Source organism: Camarhynchus parvulus, chromosome 1A, assembly GCF_901933205.1.
Source record: "Camarhynchus parvulus chromosome 1A, STF_HiC, whole genome shotgun sequence".
Lineage (NCBI taxonomy): Eukaryota > Metazoa > Chordata > Aves > Passeriformes > Thraupidae > Camarhynchus > Camarhynchus parvulus.
In genome coordinates this window covers 16,400,741-16,416,116 of record NC_044586.1, presented here as the reverse complement: position 1 = coordinate 16,416,116, position 15,376 = coordinate 16,400,741, and the positions used below count along the sequence as shown (strand labels likewise).

General features: G+C 42.9%; 1 protein-coding gene across 1 annotated transcript in view; it reads right to left on the bottom strand.

Moving 5' to 3' along the window:
* VWF (von Willebrand factor) overlaps positions 1-15,376 on the bottom strand; it is a 127,001-nt gene that overhangs the window by 73,306 nt on the left and 38,319 nt on the right. The window contains exons 14-18 of the mRNA XM_030960690.1: positions 14,129-14,324; positions 13,339-13,554; positions 7,226-7,466; positions 6,346-6,440; positions 4,508-4,668 (exon numbers count right to left, since the gene is read on the bottom strand). Coding sequence (XP_030816550.1) covers positions 4,508-4,668; positions 6,346-6,440; positions 7,226-7,466; positions 13,339-13,554; positions 14,129-14,324 — 909 coding nt within the window. The remainder of the gene's footprint in view (positions 1-4,507; positions 4,669-6,345; positions 6,441-7,225; positions 7,467-13,338; positions 13,555-14,128; positions 14,325-15,376) is intronic.

Below are 15,376 nucleotides of genomic sequence, written 5' to 3'. Positions count from 1 at the left end.
CCATGGGATTACAAGTGGTTGACTAACAACTCTCCCATTACTTGGGGATCAAACAGAAATGTCTGTAATTTCCTTGGTCTGTCTTATTAATTGCGAAACCTTGAAAAATCTTGCAAAAGGAAGGACAATATTACAGGTTTCAGAACCTTTAAGATTCTCCTTACCCACACTCATAGGAGGTGATTGTTCTGCTCCGCTCTGCATGGTGCAGCCTCACTTTGAGTCCTGGGGGCAATTTTGGGCACCACAATATAAGAATCTAAAGCTGTTAGAGGGTGTCCAAAGGAGGCTGTAAAGATGGTGAAGGGTCTGGAGGGGAAGACACATGAGGAGTGGCTGAGGGCAGTTGGTCTGTTGAGCTGGAGAAGAGGAAACTGAGGTCAGAGCTCACAGCAGTTCTGCAGATTCCTCACAATGGGAAGAGGAGGGGCAGGCCCTGATCTCTGCTCTGATGGATGAGGGACAGGACCTAAGGGAATGGCTGGAACCGTGTCAGGGTAGGGTTAGGTTGCTTAGGAAATTTTCTTCCCTCAGAGGGTGGCAAGGCACTGAACAGGCTCTCCAGGAATGGTCACAGCCCCAAGGCTGCCAGAGATCCAGGAGTGTTTGGACAATGCTCTCAGGCACAGGGTGGGATTGTTGGGGTGTCTGTGCAGGGCCAGGAGTTGGGCTGGACGATCCTTGTGAGTCCCTTCCAAGTCAGGAGATCCTATAGTCCTGAAATCCAACTCAACCTAAACTTTGAAGTCTCTTGGTCAACACAATTTGATGAGTATCCCTCTGTCAACGGAAGCTCATACACTGCTCTGTTCCTCCTGACACATGCGTGGATTTCAGTGGAAGGTCAGCCAAATATATGAAGAAGCATGGGATTAAATAAAGTGGGTCAGATGAGAACGCAGTAGCTAATAGGCTTTAGAATAAGAAATTGGTTTGGGGAACAAGGGACCTTAAAGATCACCCAGTTTCATCATCAACCTTCCACTATCCCAGGTTGCGCAGAGCCCCATTCAACCTGGCCTTGGACACTTCCAGGGATGGAGCAGCCACAGCTTCTCTGGGCAACATGTGCCAGGGCCTCAGCACCCTCACAGGGAAGAATTTCTTTCATAAATTTTTTTTTAACTAAAACAGCCTCTCACACTTACTGTGCAAACAAAGACAAGTTAACAACATGTCAAAAGATGGAAATGTGCTGGTTTACACTTGACTTCTCTTTCTTAGGTTAGCTGTATGTCTCTAATGTTTATTTGACATGCCTGTCTCCTCGTGAACACATTGTAACATAGGATAGGCCCACACTAAAAAATGTACAACAGAGAAATCAAAATAGTCAGGTAAATTTCAGTTTAAAACAGTTAGAAAGAAAAAAAAAAAGCCTTCCAAACTTTCCTGGTTAAAATGTTTAGGATTTGTAGGGTTTTTTCCCTTCTTATACTAATGTATCAAAGTTTTAGAAATAGTTTTATTTCAGCAGTCAGAATGCAATAAAATAGTTCATTTGAATTTTAAACTGTAATTTTTTGTCAGTTGTTGGGACTAGAAAGAAAGTAATTTTCTACTTTTGGAATGTCTGGATTTTGTGCTCTGTGATCGTTCTGTTCTTCTCTTTCCCCAGAAAGGTGGTTAACACTCAATTAGTATATTTATTAATATTTTCCAATGGGAAAAACTGAAGTGCAGTAAACTAATCTGAGAAAGCCTATTTTCCCCCACACTTCTGCACATATATTATGATCTCTCTTTTCTGCTGTGCAAGAGGGTGACAAGTATGGAGAATTTCCCACCTTCCAGATGATCAAAGACAGAAGAATTATTTTTATGACATATTGAACATTTTTTATTTGCTAGAAATCAAAGCAATATAAAATTCTAAGTCAAGATGAACCAGAAAACTTATATTTGAAAGAAATTGAAAGAAAGTTGAAAGTTGAAAGTTTGGAAGAAGTTAAAAAAAATTGGATTTTGTCTTCAAGCTAATAAGTTATCTGTGAGCTTTGATAACTTTCATATGCTACTGTATCACAAAAGAAAAAAAAATCTTCAGTAAGAAGGCACAATTTCTTCCAGCATGATAATGTGTGCAAATATTTATGGGAACACATGTTGAGTAATCTGTTACTTCCCACAGACCTTCCTGCAAACAGCAGCTCACCTCTGTGAGTTGCTTGTAAATTAGGCAGGATTACAGCAGAGTGACAAGTAAAATAGTAATTCCTTTTTCCAGTCCCTTTATTGCTCACCTCTGTTGTACAAGCCTGGAAAACACAGACTTTGATTTGACTTTGAAGAGCTTTGTCTCTGTGCTCCCAGAGTCTCTGTGTTAGAAAAGGACAGGACGGAAATGAGATCCTGATCACCAACCAAATCCTTCTCTAGTGGGGGAGCACAAAGCCTCATTGCAGAGCACAGAAATAAGAAAAAAGGCTCTCCCAAACCTCATCCCATTGGGTGAGGAGAAGGAAACTGCTCTTTGAGAATGAGCTGGCAGCTCCTGTGAAGCCAGGAGTCAAAGACAGGGTAAACAAGACAGATCTGAATGGGGACTGGGCTTGATCCTGACTTTGTGTGGCAGTGGTTACAAGATCATTTCTACATGGGCTTCTCTCATTGTGGCTTGGGTGCAGCTCATGATTTTTATTCTCTGCCACAAGAGAAGCCAATGAGAACAAGTAATTCCAGACTGAGTTTAGTGAAGATTAAACCATACTGTCATCTAGTGGACAGAGAATTTATTTTATTTTTTTTTCAATAGTGAGCCTGATTCTTCAATTCAAAACCTGACAAACCACCTTGTTGAACTCGGGTGTGTTTCACATCACTGCAAAGTAAGCTGGAGTCTCCAATTCCAAAAGGCCAAAGACTGCTCTCTTGGCAACAATTTTATGAAGCAATTACTTGTTTTAACTTACTGAAAAAGAATACAAAATACTGTACCAAACATGAAATTTAATTACTATGGGGGTCGTGGTTTTTTTCCTGTGGAGTAATTATCATCATTTGTTTTCCACAATTATGTCAAAAGTCCCAGAAATGAAACCAAAAATCTCAAGCTCCTTTACCAAATCAGCTGAATGTTAGATGCAAAGAAAAGCCTGTTCATCCTGGAGCTCTGGGAACTTTAAAGTAGAGAAGCTTTTCTAAGTTTTCTTATCTCACTACTATTTAGGAATATTTTTCACATAAAGGATAGGCATTTACAGACTGAAATGTGAAAAGAAGCAACACTTGTTTTTAAAATCATGGTGAAAATTTATGGGTGACTTCAGATTCTGTTCTTTTTCACCTCCAAGACATTTCACAAGCCTTAGCTTTTTTCCTAGAGCTGGCATTTTATTCTGGAGCAGAATCTATTTATATGTGTGTTTATTAGCAAAATACTGTAGCAAATTTCAAAATATATGTTTATGTTATTGCTAAAAATTATTGCATAATGAGAATTTGGGAAGAGGTGTTTTTCTAGAACGATAATTGAAGGAATTTGGGGGCAGAAATCAATTAAACTTATTCTTATATTTGAGGGTTGCAGTGGAATATAACCCTGGACCCCAGAGAGCCTCTTTTCAGTGGAAAAAAAAAAAAGTGTGCTTCTTACAACACCTGCAACTCCGAGACACACTCTGACATCATCTTAGCAAGTTTCATATCCCACATTCCTTCTCAAAGGGTTGTTCAATTTGGTACAACACACAGGAAGGCAGCTGGAGAGATGGAGACTTGACAAGAAGGAACCAATATCAGCAGGAAGAATGGCTGGATCAGAGAAACCCAAGAATGGTTTGGGTTGGAAGGAACCTTAAAGACCATCTTGCTCCAACCTCCTGCCAGGGGCAGGGACACCTTCCACTAGCCCAGGTTTCTCAGAACCTCATCCAGCCTGGCCTTGGGCACTTCCACAGATGGGGCAGCCACACCTTCTCTAAGCAACCTGTGCCAGGGCCTCACCACCCTCACAAATAAGGACTTTTTACCTCACACCCAATCTAAACCTGCTCTCTGTCAGTGTGAAGTCATTCTCCCTTGTCCTGTCACTCCACGACCTTGTCAAGAGTCTCTCTCCATCCTTCCTGTGGGTTCCCTCCAGGCACTGGAAGGCCACAATGAGGCGACCCCAATGCTTTCTCTTTGCCAGGCTTAACAATCCCAATTCTCTCAGCCTTTTTTTTGGAAGAGAGGTGCTCCATCCCTATGATCAACCTGAATATGGGTGTCTCTCTCCTGTCTCTCTGGTTGAGAAAGTTCAACAAGACTGAGGAGGAGTTTAGGAGCAGAGCTGAAGGAAGACATAAACTGGTCTTCAAGGCAGGCTTTGGAATTCTGATTAATAATTATTTTTGCAAGCTAAAGTTCATCTTCAATGCTTGTACATGTTCTTTAAGCCAGCCACAACTTGACAGTCAATACTTCACAACCACTTATTCCCAAGCTGCAAGAGGACTATTGGTAGAGAATGAAGGCAAGAAACAAAGAGGACCTGCTTTTCGCTGCTGTATTAAAAGCTGCTTACCATCCCTTTTGGACAGAGGCATCCAGATATGCAGCCATGGCTGATGCACTCCAGGTCATAGTTTTGGCAGGTCTTGGTGCATTCCACTCCTTCTGCTCTTGGGTTGTTGGCAGGACAGATAATTTTTTCCATGGGGAATCTGCATGTCAAGCTCCTTTTTACTTTTAAAAAAATGAGTTCACAAAAAGTGCAATTAGAACTCAAGTACTCATTAGCACAGTATTTTTCTAAAAGGTGGATCTTTGATTTGAAAATTAATTTCATTAATTAGAAAATTAATTTAGAATATAGCCTGAAGCAACATCACTACACATGACATGGCAAAGAAAACAGCCCCTACTTCCCCTGGAGCGACCTCAGTTAGGCTGTCATGAAAGCAGCTATTTAATACTGAAGCAAAAAAGCTGCACTAAACATATAAGTGCAATTCCAGACTGCACTGGGGCTATGCAAACACCCCTAAGCACTGTACAAAGTTAGCAGAAAATTGATATTCTGAGAAGCAACAGCATCTTATATTATTGTATTTAGACCCATTTCTCACACTGAATATAACTACATTGGTGACTGTAAAAGCAGTGCCCTGAGCTTCAATAAAAACTGTTTGAGACTTCAGGATCTGACAGAAGATCAGAATGTCCCAAGAAACTCCAGGGTACTATTTCAAGTGGTACTAGCAATATGCCCCTCTGAGGTTTTGTAAGTCTTGACATCCTATTATCAGGAAAGTATGTCTTAGGAGCATTAAGGGAAGAGTTTGGTGAGATATTCACCTGGAAGGTTTCACCTGAAGAACAGGTGACCCAACCAGTGACACTGTCACTGGTGTCCTAGCAAGCAACATTAAGCAGGTCACTGCCCTGTACCTACAGAGGCATTTACAGTGTTTTCCTCTAGAAGTTGATTTATCCTGAGAAGGTGCAAAGACAAACAATTACCCTTTGTCTCCAATGCACAGGCAAATATCAACCAGAAATTTCCTCCTGACCCCATGTACAAGTGCATTTGTCAGAGTGCCATGGAAGTCACTGTGGTTAGCTCTACTGGTGTTCCCATAGGAATCATAGGTTATCCTGAGCTGAAAGGCACCCCCACAAGGATCACGAAGTCCAACTCCTGGATATTCTCAGGCCTCCCCAAAGCCCCACTAGCCCTTTTCCCTCTGAGATGCATCCAGTCTCAAACCCCCTATGCCATGAAAATCCCATAAGCTCCATCCATGTATCAGTGGAAACCCCAAAAATCCCAGAGCACTGCTGGCCTTTCTCCAAAACTGCAAACCCCAGTTAGATGCTAGAAGTGTTCCCATGCACCTTTCACAGCCTTCAGCCAAATGTTTGATAAACCCGTCCCCTGATGGGAAACATGGTAGCTGTCAGTCTCCAGGAGGTTTCATGGAGATTCCTGCCAGCTGGAAGGCACACTGGAAACCTGGCAGCAGTGTAACCTTCAGGCCATTAAAAGCCTCATTTACACCAGGAAAGAGTTTGCATCCCGCTAGTGAGAAACAGAAGGTATAAAACTGATGAGTTACTGATGTCTTGTGATCCTCAAATAGCAACTGGGGACCTCAGATCACTGGCATAGGTGATCCTTTAACCTTTTCAGCTCAAGAGAGACTGCAGTGGCTAATTATAATTTTGAGAGGTGAGATTCAGTGAGCCCTGCACCCTCCCATACATCCCTTTTGTTTCTGTCCTGTAAAAAAAAAATTGGAAAAAATCTCACAATATCACAGCTGTTGCAACCTCTGAAATTTCTTCTCCAATCAAAGCTACCAAGAGACTGAAGAGAAAAAAAAATCAAAATAAAATATTAAGATTTTAAGGCATACTAACTTCTTGGAGATGGCCTCTCATCAGCAAAAACATCAGCCAGGAAGGCACCAGGAGCTCTGTTTGTACTGCAGTGCATAAATCCATTCTCACAATAGCTAAGAAAAACAAACAGAGCTTATATTTAATGAAACAGCATTCAGCTTTCGCTCACACTGATTTTTAGTCAACAGAGAACTTGTCAGAATACAAAACTACACCTCAGTGGGGCTGAGCTGCTGCTCTCCATCCACTGTGTCTACCAACATTAAAGGCAAAATTTCCTTAAGGGAGTTGATGCCATACAGTGGCATGGAAACCCTGCTGGCCCTGACCTGCTGGATCCAGTGCAGCTGCACAGGGATAAAGCTAAGCAAGACAATAGTCAGCTTTGCTGAGGAAAAGAGGTAAGGGACCACCTAGTTCCTGAAACTTGGGATTTTTGTGGTAGAGAGGAAAAGAAGACACTGTTCCCAAAACTGGGCCTGTCCAGAGATTGCATTCCCACTCCAAGTGTACTGCCACTCAATTTAACAATTAGAAATGCTTTTTAATACTTGTATCTTTGACAAGAGGTAATTAGGTTTTTACAATTAAGAATTATATGACAGTACATTGAAGCGACATTTTAAAAGCCCACAAAGTAGCTATTGTCAGTAATTAAGCTCCATTTCAAACTTGCAGGAACTGTTCATAGGACAGGGCTTAATACTGAGTAAGGTGGTATTTGAAATTAATCAGAGCACGATACAATAGCAAAACTCAACATTTGGCTTCTTGGAGGCAAAATCTTGACTTTTCTTTAACTAGTTTCAGTGGATGCATAGGAACTGACCCGACAACTCAAGCCCGCCAAAAAGTGGAGTGACGGGGTGTAGGGAAGGGTTAGGAATAGTGCGCTCACCACATGGAGTAATGGTTCGAGAAGACATCCTCAGGCTGGAAGATCTCCCCATCATAGTAACAGGAGCACTGGGATTTGGGCACACACTGTTCATGCTCATCCAGGTAGTGCCCAGGGGGACAGTAGCACCCCTCCAGGCACAGCTGCTCACAGTCCTCCTCCGGGTAGGACAGAGACTGGCACGTCTGGTTGCATGGCGTCCCACATTGTTGGTACACCTGGCCTTCAGGACAGGCCATTGCTGGTGAAACACACGAGGGAGAAGAGCATTTGATCCAAATCCAGCTAAAGGAACAGCTGCCTAAAACAGACTGGGAAGTTTGGGATTAAAAGGCGTTTGCTCAATTACTCATCAATGGAGAGTTACACCATCCCTCCTTAACTGCAGCACTGGTGTAGCCTAAGGCACTGCTTATATATACACACAAACAAAACCTTACTAAAGGAAATTTCCCATAAATGTCAGGACTGGACTACCCTGCACTGTGATGGAAATCTAGCCACAGAATTTTGCCCAGAACATGAAACACATGCTCTGTCCAACCTCTGTTATTATCTGGATCACAGTCAGGATAACCTAACTGAAGCTCCCCTGAAGGGAACCTACAAAAAAGATGGAGAGACACTCTTGGCAAGGGCTTGGAGTGACAGAACAAGGGGGAATGGCTTCACACTGACAGAGAGCAGGTTTAGATTGGATAGTAGGAAGGAATTCTTCCCAGTGAGGGTGCTGAGGCCCTGGCACAGGTTGCCCAGAGAAGCTGTGGCTGCCCCATCCCTGGAAGTGTCCAAGGCCAGGCTGGATGGGCCTTGGAAAAACCTGGGCTAGTTGAAAGTGTCCCTGCCCATGGCAGGGGGTTGGAATGACATGGTCTGTTGGAATGACATGTTTGGGTCCCTTCCAACCCAAACCATTCCATGATCCCATGCATTAAGAGCATTACAAGTGTCATGTACACATTCACACCTCTCTTCCTTTGCACATATTTAGGGACTATTTGGTCAAAATAAGTAGAAAAGTAGTAGAAAAGTATTTTTTCTGCTTTAGTAAACAGGAGTGCTGCAATACACAACAGCCTCGCATCCCAGAAGCACTCTGTGATTTCTATGGAAACAAGTGCAAATAATGAAGTAATTTAGCAATCATGGAGCCAAACCTTGATACTAACAATTTTTGATGATTAATTCTTTCATATGGAGACTAATTATGGCCTTCATAGTCATTTTGGTTTCTTTGTTTTTAAAACCTCCACTTCTATAGGGCCCATTTTGAGGCATTCACCTCTGCACACATCAGCATCAGCACTAGGTGGCAGCTATGACAACACATTGCAGAAGACAGGAAACGAGCTTGTTTTATCAAGAGGTTGAATTTAACAGGCCTCCTGATAACCAGGAGTTACACTGTCATTTGTAGCAACCTTCCACAGCAAACAGTTGTAAGGTTATGAGGAACGATGTTGGCACATTTGTACCTTGCTGAAACCAAGATCAAACGGTTAGAGTGAAAGCCCTTCCCCTTGTCATTCCTGCAGAATGATGTGATAATCCATACTCTCTTCTAGCACACATCCCTGGGAACTATGGCAGCCATGGAATAACAGGATAGTCCTGCAGCTTCAGCCAGGTGTTCGCTGGACTAGCAAAGCAAGGCCTATGTGCTGACCAGTGACTCATGGTCACCTTCACAAAACTCTTCTGAAATGAAGACTTATTCCTGCCTACTGGAGAGAGACATGGTTGCACCAGTTTTTCTTGAGGATCCTGCAGTGCCATACATGGGAGTATAACATCCTAAACTGAAAATCCAGCCCAGAAACATCTAAGGTGACTTGAACCCTTCTTAAGAGCAAAAATCTCCCAAATCTGGGACTGGTGCCCAAACTGCTTAATGTACCTTTCACAGCACAGTCCAAGAAATGTGTGCTCATCAATACAGCAAATGCTTCCTAATTCAGGACTAAGCAGAAGATAGACTCATTCACTGTTACAGGAATTTTTGGCAGCATTCATAAAAATGTGCTTCTGACTTACATAAACCTTTGCAGTAAATCAAACCCTGAACAGGCACAGCCCAGAGCTGAGGACCATTTTAAAAATAACTTTCATTATTAAACGCACATCCCAGAAGGCAAACCATGAGGCCTCAGCCAAAAGTACGATTTATTACACATGAACCTCTGGAAACATGGAACTGGTTTGGCAGGTTTCAAATGGGTACATCAGTTTATGAGTTTCAAGATTCAAAAAAAGGATGTGATAACTGAGCCCAGCATCCTGCCCTACTTTCTAGTCAGTTGTAACACTCCCTATCCACGGGACAACTTTGCAGTAGATTCCTTTCTTAGATAAACCTTTGCAATCCATGTGTGGGAATGGCTTCAAAGTGAAAGAGGGCAAGTTTCAATTAAATATTAGGAAGAAATTTGTCTTTGTGAGGGTGCTGAGGCTCTGGCAGCGGCTGTCCAGAGAAGCTGTGGCGAAGTGTTCAGGGACAGGCTGAAAGGCACTTGGAAAAACCTGGTCCAGTGGTAGGTGTCCCTTGGAACAAGATGATCTTTAAGGTCCCTTTCAACCCAAACCATTCTATGATTTTCCTTGCCCATGTATCTCCTAAAATTTTTTGAACATCCCCTGTTTTTCCAGTTATGGTTCCCAATGCCATTCTTACACTCCACATCCCAATACACTGCTCTATCCCTTCCCAGCAACATTTGTTTTTAACAGCAAAAAGGCAAACAAATTACCTGGGAAAGGCCTGTCTGCACACTGTGTAATACACTGCCACTAAAAAAAAAACATCCCACTATTGACAGGAAAATTACAGAAAAAGGCAAGATGCATCTAGTCCCTGTGGATGTCTTCTATAAAATCAAAACAGCTCAATGCTGTGCTCAAAGCACAGCCTATCCCATGAATAAGATGAGAAACAGTGGGAAAGCATTGGAAAAAATGTCTTTTAATTGAACAGCTCATGCAGCTCATAGGGGAAGGTTTTGAAATCAGAGTGAAAGAGACAAACCATGGCCAGTTCCTCAAATAACACAAGGTGAAAATGTTGCCACCTCTGAGTGAAGGTGGACCCTGCCAGAACTAGATTTAACACAGCTTCTCTGCCATGCTGAGGCCCAGCATGCCCAGTAGCCATTCTCATATGCTGCTCAGAGCCTGTCCTTAATTCCCTACTCCAGCACTCTTGGATTTATCCTATACAAATTCTCTTACAGAAGGCATGCAATGCCTCCAACCGCGCCAGCACTACCACATTAAGGAACACAATGGGATTAGCAACATGTCCTAAAATCTGAAGGAAGATCTAGGGACCTGCTGATGGATTCCCCTGTGCCACAGAACAATATACACATGGGACAGGTAAACATTGAAATATTTGGGTTGGAAAAGACCATAAGATAACTGAATACAGCCATTAACCTCACACTGCCAAGTCCACCACTAAAGCACGTCCCTAAGTGCCACATCCATGTGGCTTTTAAATACCTCAAGGCATGGTGACTCAAAAACTTCTCTGGGCGGTCTGTGCCAGTGCTTGATAAAAATTTCCATGAAGAACGTTTACATAAAACCTAATCTGAACCTCTCTGTGAAACCTGAGGCCATTTCCTCTCCTCTTGTCCCTTGTTCCCTGGGAGCAGATCCCAACCCCCACCCTCCTGTCAGAGTTCTAGAGAGTGAGAAGGTCTCCCGTGAGTCTCCTTGTCTCCAGGCTTAGCCACACCTCAGCTCCTCCTCATCATATTTGTGCTCCAGAACCTTCTTCAGCTCCGTCCCCTTCTCTGGACAGGCTCCATCCCCTCAATGTCTTTCTTGTAGTGACAGGCCCAGAACTACCCCAGGATCTGAGGTGTGGCCCCAGCAGTGCCAGCCCAGGGGACAGTCACTGCCCTGGCCCTGCTGCCACACCATGGCTGGCACAGCCCAGGTGCCATTGGCCTCCTGCCCGCCCTGGGCACACCTGGCTCCTGTCCAGCTGCTGCCCCCAGCACCCCCAGGGCCTTTCCCAGCTTTCCAGCCCCTCTGCCCCAGCCTGGAGCTGCAGGGGGTTGCTGTGACCCAAGACAGGACCGGGCCCTTGGCCTTGCTGACCCTCAGACCACTGGCCTGGGCCCATGGATCCAGCCTGTCCAGATCCCTCTGCAGAGCCTTCCTGCCCTCCAGCAGATCCACTCTCCCACCCAGCTGGGTGCTCTCCATGAACTTACTGAGGATGCACTCAATCCCCTCACCTAGATCCTTGATTAAAATATTAAATAAAACTGGCCCAACTACTGAGCCCTGGGGAACACCACTGGTGACCAGCCCCCAGCTGAGTTTAACTCCATTCACCACCACTCTCTCAGCCCAGCCATTCAGCCTGGGTTTTAACCAAATTTTTACATGCAGCTGCACAAGAGACACAGCCCTTCACAGTGTGGTCTGTCTGCTCCTCCCTTCCAGCATGAAGGGATTGGCTTGGTGCTTATTCATGGTGGGTTACAGGGGTATGAGTCAGGTCTTAAATAATCAAACTGCTACTAAAATAATGTCAAAGATAGGGGAGCTGAATGCACTTGTTAGCTTGACACAGAGCAGAAATGTGCTACACTAATGACTTTGCTCCCTGATACTTATCCACTCCAAATCAAGCAAACTGGCTCTGTCAAGTCATTTCCCAAGAAATCAAATCTCTGGGGATGAAGGTAGGGGTGCAAGATATATTCAGTGCATTGGGTCACCAGCACAAATTACACAACCTGCACATTCACATCTCAAACCCATTAAGAAAGAGGAATTGCTCTCCCTCATGTGTCAGGAGATGTCTAGGGCACTAGGATTATTTAATGAGGGCTGATGGATCTGCAATCAGGGAAATTGTCACTTTGTGTGAGTACAAAGCTCTCTATAATGTACAGAAAGGAAGAAGCAGCTCTGCACTATTAAAGATTAATTGTGAAAATTGACTTGTTCAATTACAGAAAGAGCAATGGGGCATTATCGCTCCTCTTTCTTTCAGCCTCCAGACCTGCAGAGTTCTGAAAGGATTTTTATTACATTACTGTTCCACTATCTGAACACTTACATAAACTAGGTAAAATATTATAAAACCATGCAGCAGTTTAATATAAACTGGGTTTGTTCTCATTCGCAGCAAGCACTCTACAGCCTGCAAAAGTTGTGGTTACTGGCCTTGTAGACCCTACCAGGTCAAAGGCCAGAGACCTCTCTCTTTTCCACTTTCTACACACTCAGTTTATAAATGTTTTTCCCACCCTCTGCTTGGGTAAATGTAAGAGAACAAATCTGGAGAGCTGCCAAGCACACATGCTTTCCCCCAAATTTTTCAATTGTCTTCTTTCCTTTATAACAAAGTTGCTCAGGAAAATGGAAAAACATTCACTTCACAAATATTTATGGGAAAAGTATGTCTGTGCTCAATCAAAATTACACGACAATGGATTTTTTCCTACCACATTGACCTAAGAGAGAAATAAAAGAAATGAAAGCTGTTGGACTGTTCTGCTCCAGCCTCTTGGCAGTTTGGCTATTAATCTTGTCCTGGATAAGAGAGAGACAGATGTCGGAGAGGCTGTGGTACCTCGATTTTTTGGAGATATTCAAAATTTTTCTGGCCAAAACCTCAGGCAATCTACAGTAATTTAGCCTTGCTGTGAGCAGGGGTGATGCCAGTACACTGCCAAAATTCTCTCCTGATACAAGTTTGTCTTGCCCTTTTGTGCTTCCCCACGTCCAGGAGTCATTGATGAGGTCAGAACCTGGGAAGCTTGGGCCTCAAAAAAAGGCAGTTCATGGATTAGTACAAATCACTTGGGAGATTCCTACCCTAGGACATTCAGAAAGTTTCCAGGTGAGTAGTTGAAAATGGAAATCCAGGAAAAAGTTCTGTGGAGCTGTGTCAGATCAATGCTTCTCTCCCCCAGAGCTGAGCAGTCCCTGGGAACACCTTTTGCATCCTTATCAGTTTGAAGGAAAGATTTACTCTCATCATTTGCCATAAGGAAAATCTGACATCTCATTCTAGATCTTTCACACAACGTTGCTAGAAAAATTCCTTCAGGAGGATGACAATAAGTGGGTTTGAGCAGCAGTGCACTTACGGCAGAAGTCAGGTTGTCTCCACTCCACCAGGATGCTTTTCCTGGCACAGGCTGCTGCATAATTAGCAATGGCAGAGCACAGGCAATCCTTGCCACTGGAGCAGGAGCAAACATCAAAGCGGCAGTTCTTCACATAGGGAGTGGGACTCACTACATGGTGACAAGGTTCAAAGGCAGGAGATATCAGAACTGAGCAGGAATCCTCAGCATATTTGGCTAAAAAGAGAAAAATTACATGCTCATACTGAATCAGTCAATCAACGTGGCTTTCAAGGAAAGCCAGAGGAGCCACAGTAAGCATTTTCTCTTCCTTTTATAAAAGAAAAAATAACCAAACAAACCCTACAAGAATAAAACAGGATCAGGCAGGCACAGATAGCACCACAGCTCATACATCATGAGCTCTACTGAAAGAATGTTTCAATAGTAAAACAAATCAAGGAAAAGCAATGCTTTTATATTCCGTTAGCACTACTTCTGGTGCTGTAATTCCCTTTACGGGGCCTTTGCTTTCTGCTGCCTTTTTATATTTGCAAAATTAAACTAGCTTTTGTTTTCAATTTTCACAAAATATTATATTTTCCTTATGAGGTCTGCATCAATACAAGTCCCTCTGTGTGTGTGTGGTTTTTTTTTTGTTGCTGTTGTTTTTTGGTTTTTTTTAAATATATATTACAGCCACCCTGGTGGTAATGTAAGCAACATTAGGTTCTTCTCTTTATTTGCCTTTTTTGTGTAAATGGAAGATCACCATTTGCTGCACATGTTAATTTTGGATAGAGTTCAGTACCTAAATGAGGATTGAGGTTGCAGGGGTCACTGTCTTGTTTTAACAAGTCCTGGCAGTCTGTATTGAGCTTCCAGGAGTTTCCAAAGTCTTCCAGAAGGGATTCCACCATGCCAGAAGGTGTAAGAAAATCATCCCCTTGGTTCCCATCATAATTTCCACACAGCCCGCACATCCTTTCAGAGTAGACTGGGGACACCTAAGGAACACAACATTTGCCTGGTCATCTTCTAGAACAGGTTACCACTGTAGAGCAAGATTTTTTAAGGAATGAGCCATACATAACTGAATAGTCCAGAAAATTCTCAAACACAAAGCAAAATGCTACAGACACAATACCATTGTACTGTATTTTCAAACTTCTAACAAAATTGCTACTATTAGTAGCTGCAGGACAATTTTTGCACCGTGAAATTCAGAGGGTGACTAAGAGAAAAATAGCTTATTTTTGTGCCTTGATCAGCAGTCCAGTTTAGTCTTTCCTTGTTCTCACTCACTGTTCATTCATATAAATGAGCAGGGCAACAGTGGGGGTTGCATTTTTTTAAATGCAATTCCAATGGCACCTGGGAGCATTTCACATTTTAAAGGAAAATTGGATGATGAAGGAAAAATAAACTAATAACCCCTAAAGCTACTTCACATTAGAGCTTCCTGCTGCCCAGAGGAACTTCAAGCAGACTAAAAGTAGAATTTCCAACAATCCACAGAGCAGGCGCACTTTTCACCTATTTTATTCCTGCTGCAAATCAAGGAGCAGCTGAAAGATGACCCTAAACCTAGAGGTAAACAGGGAGAAATCTCCTAAGCAACACCTGCATCACAAAGGCACCAATACCTTTTATTTTAGTAGGAACTGTCAGTTTCTGTTAGGAGTAAAGCTCAGGTACATTACAAACACAGGAGCTCTGATGCTACATCAGCCCTCTCTATCCATGGAGCTGAGTGCTAATTTAGGCAGGCTTGCAGGAGTAACCAGTGAAACAAACAAAAAAAGTTATAAAAATCCATATTTTTCAAAGAAAACAGTTTTTCTGTATAAATAAAAATAAAAAGCATCCTCCAAAATATAACCTAATACTACCCAGCATTCAAACACGGGGGTCAGAGAATAAATATGGAGCATCAAAAAGAACAATTAGAGAATAAATATTCTTACTAAGAGTATTACTGCTCTTTCACGTACTCTGCAGATGGAGCAGTGACTCACACAAGTCCAAATTGCGCAGTATTTTGGAGTGGAAGCTCAAA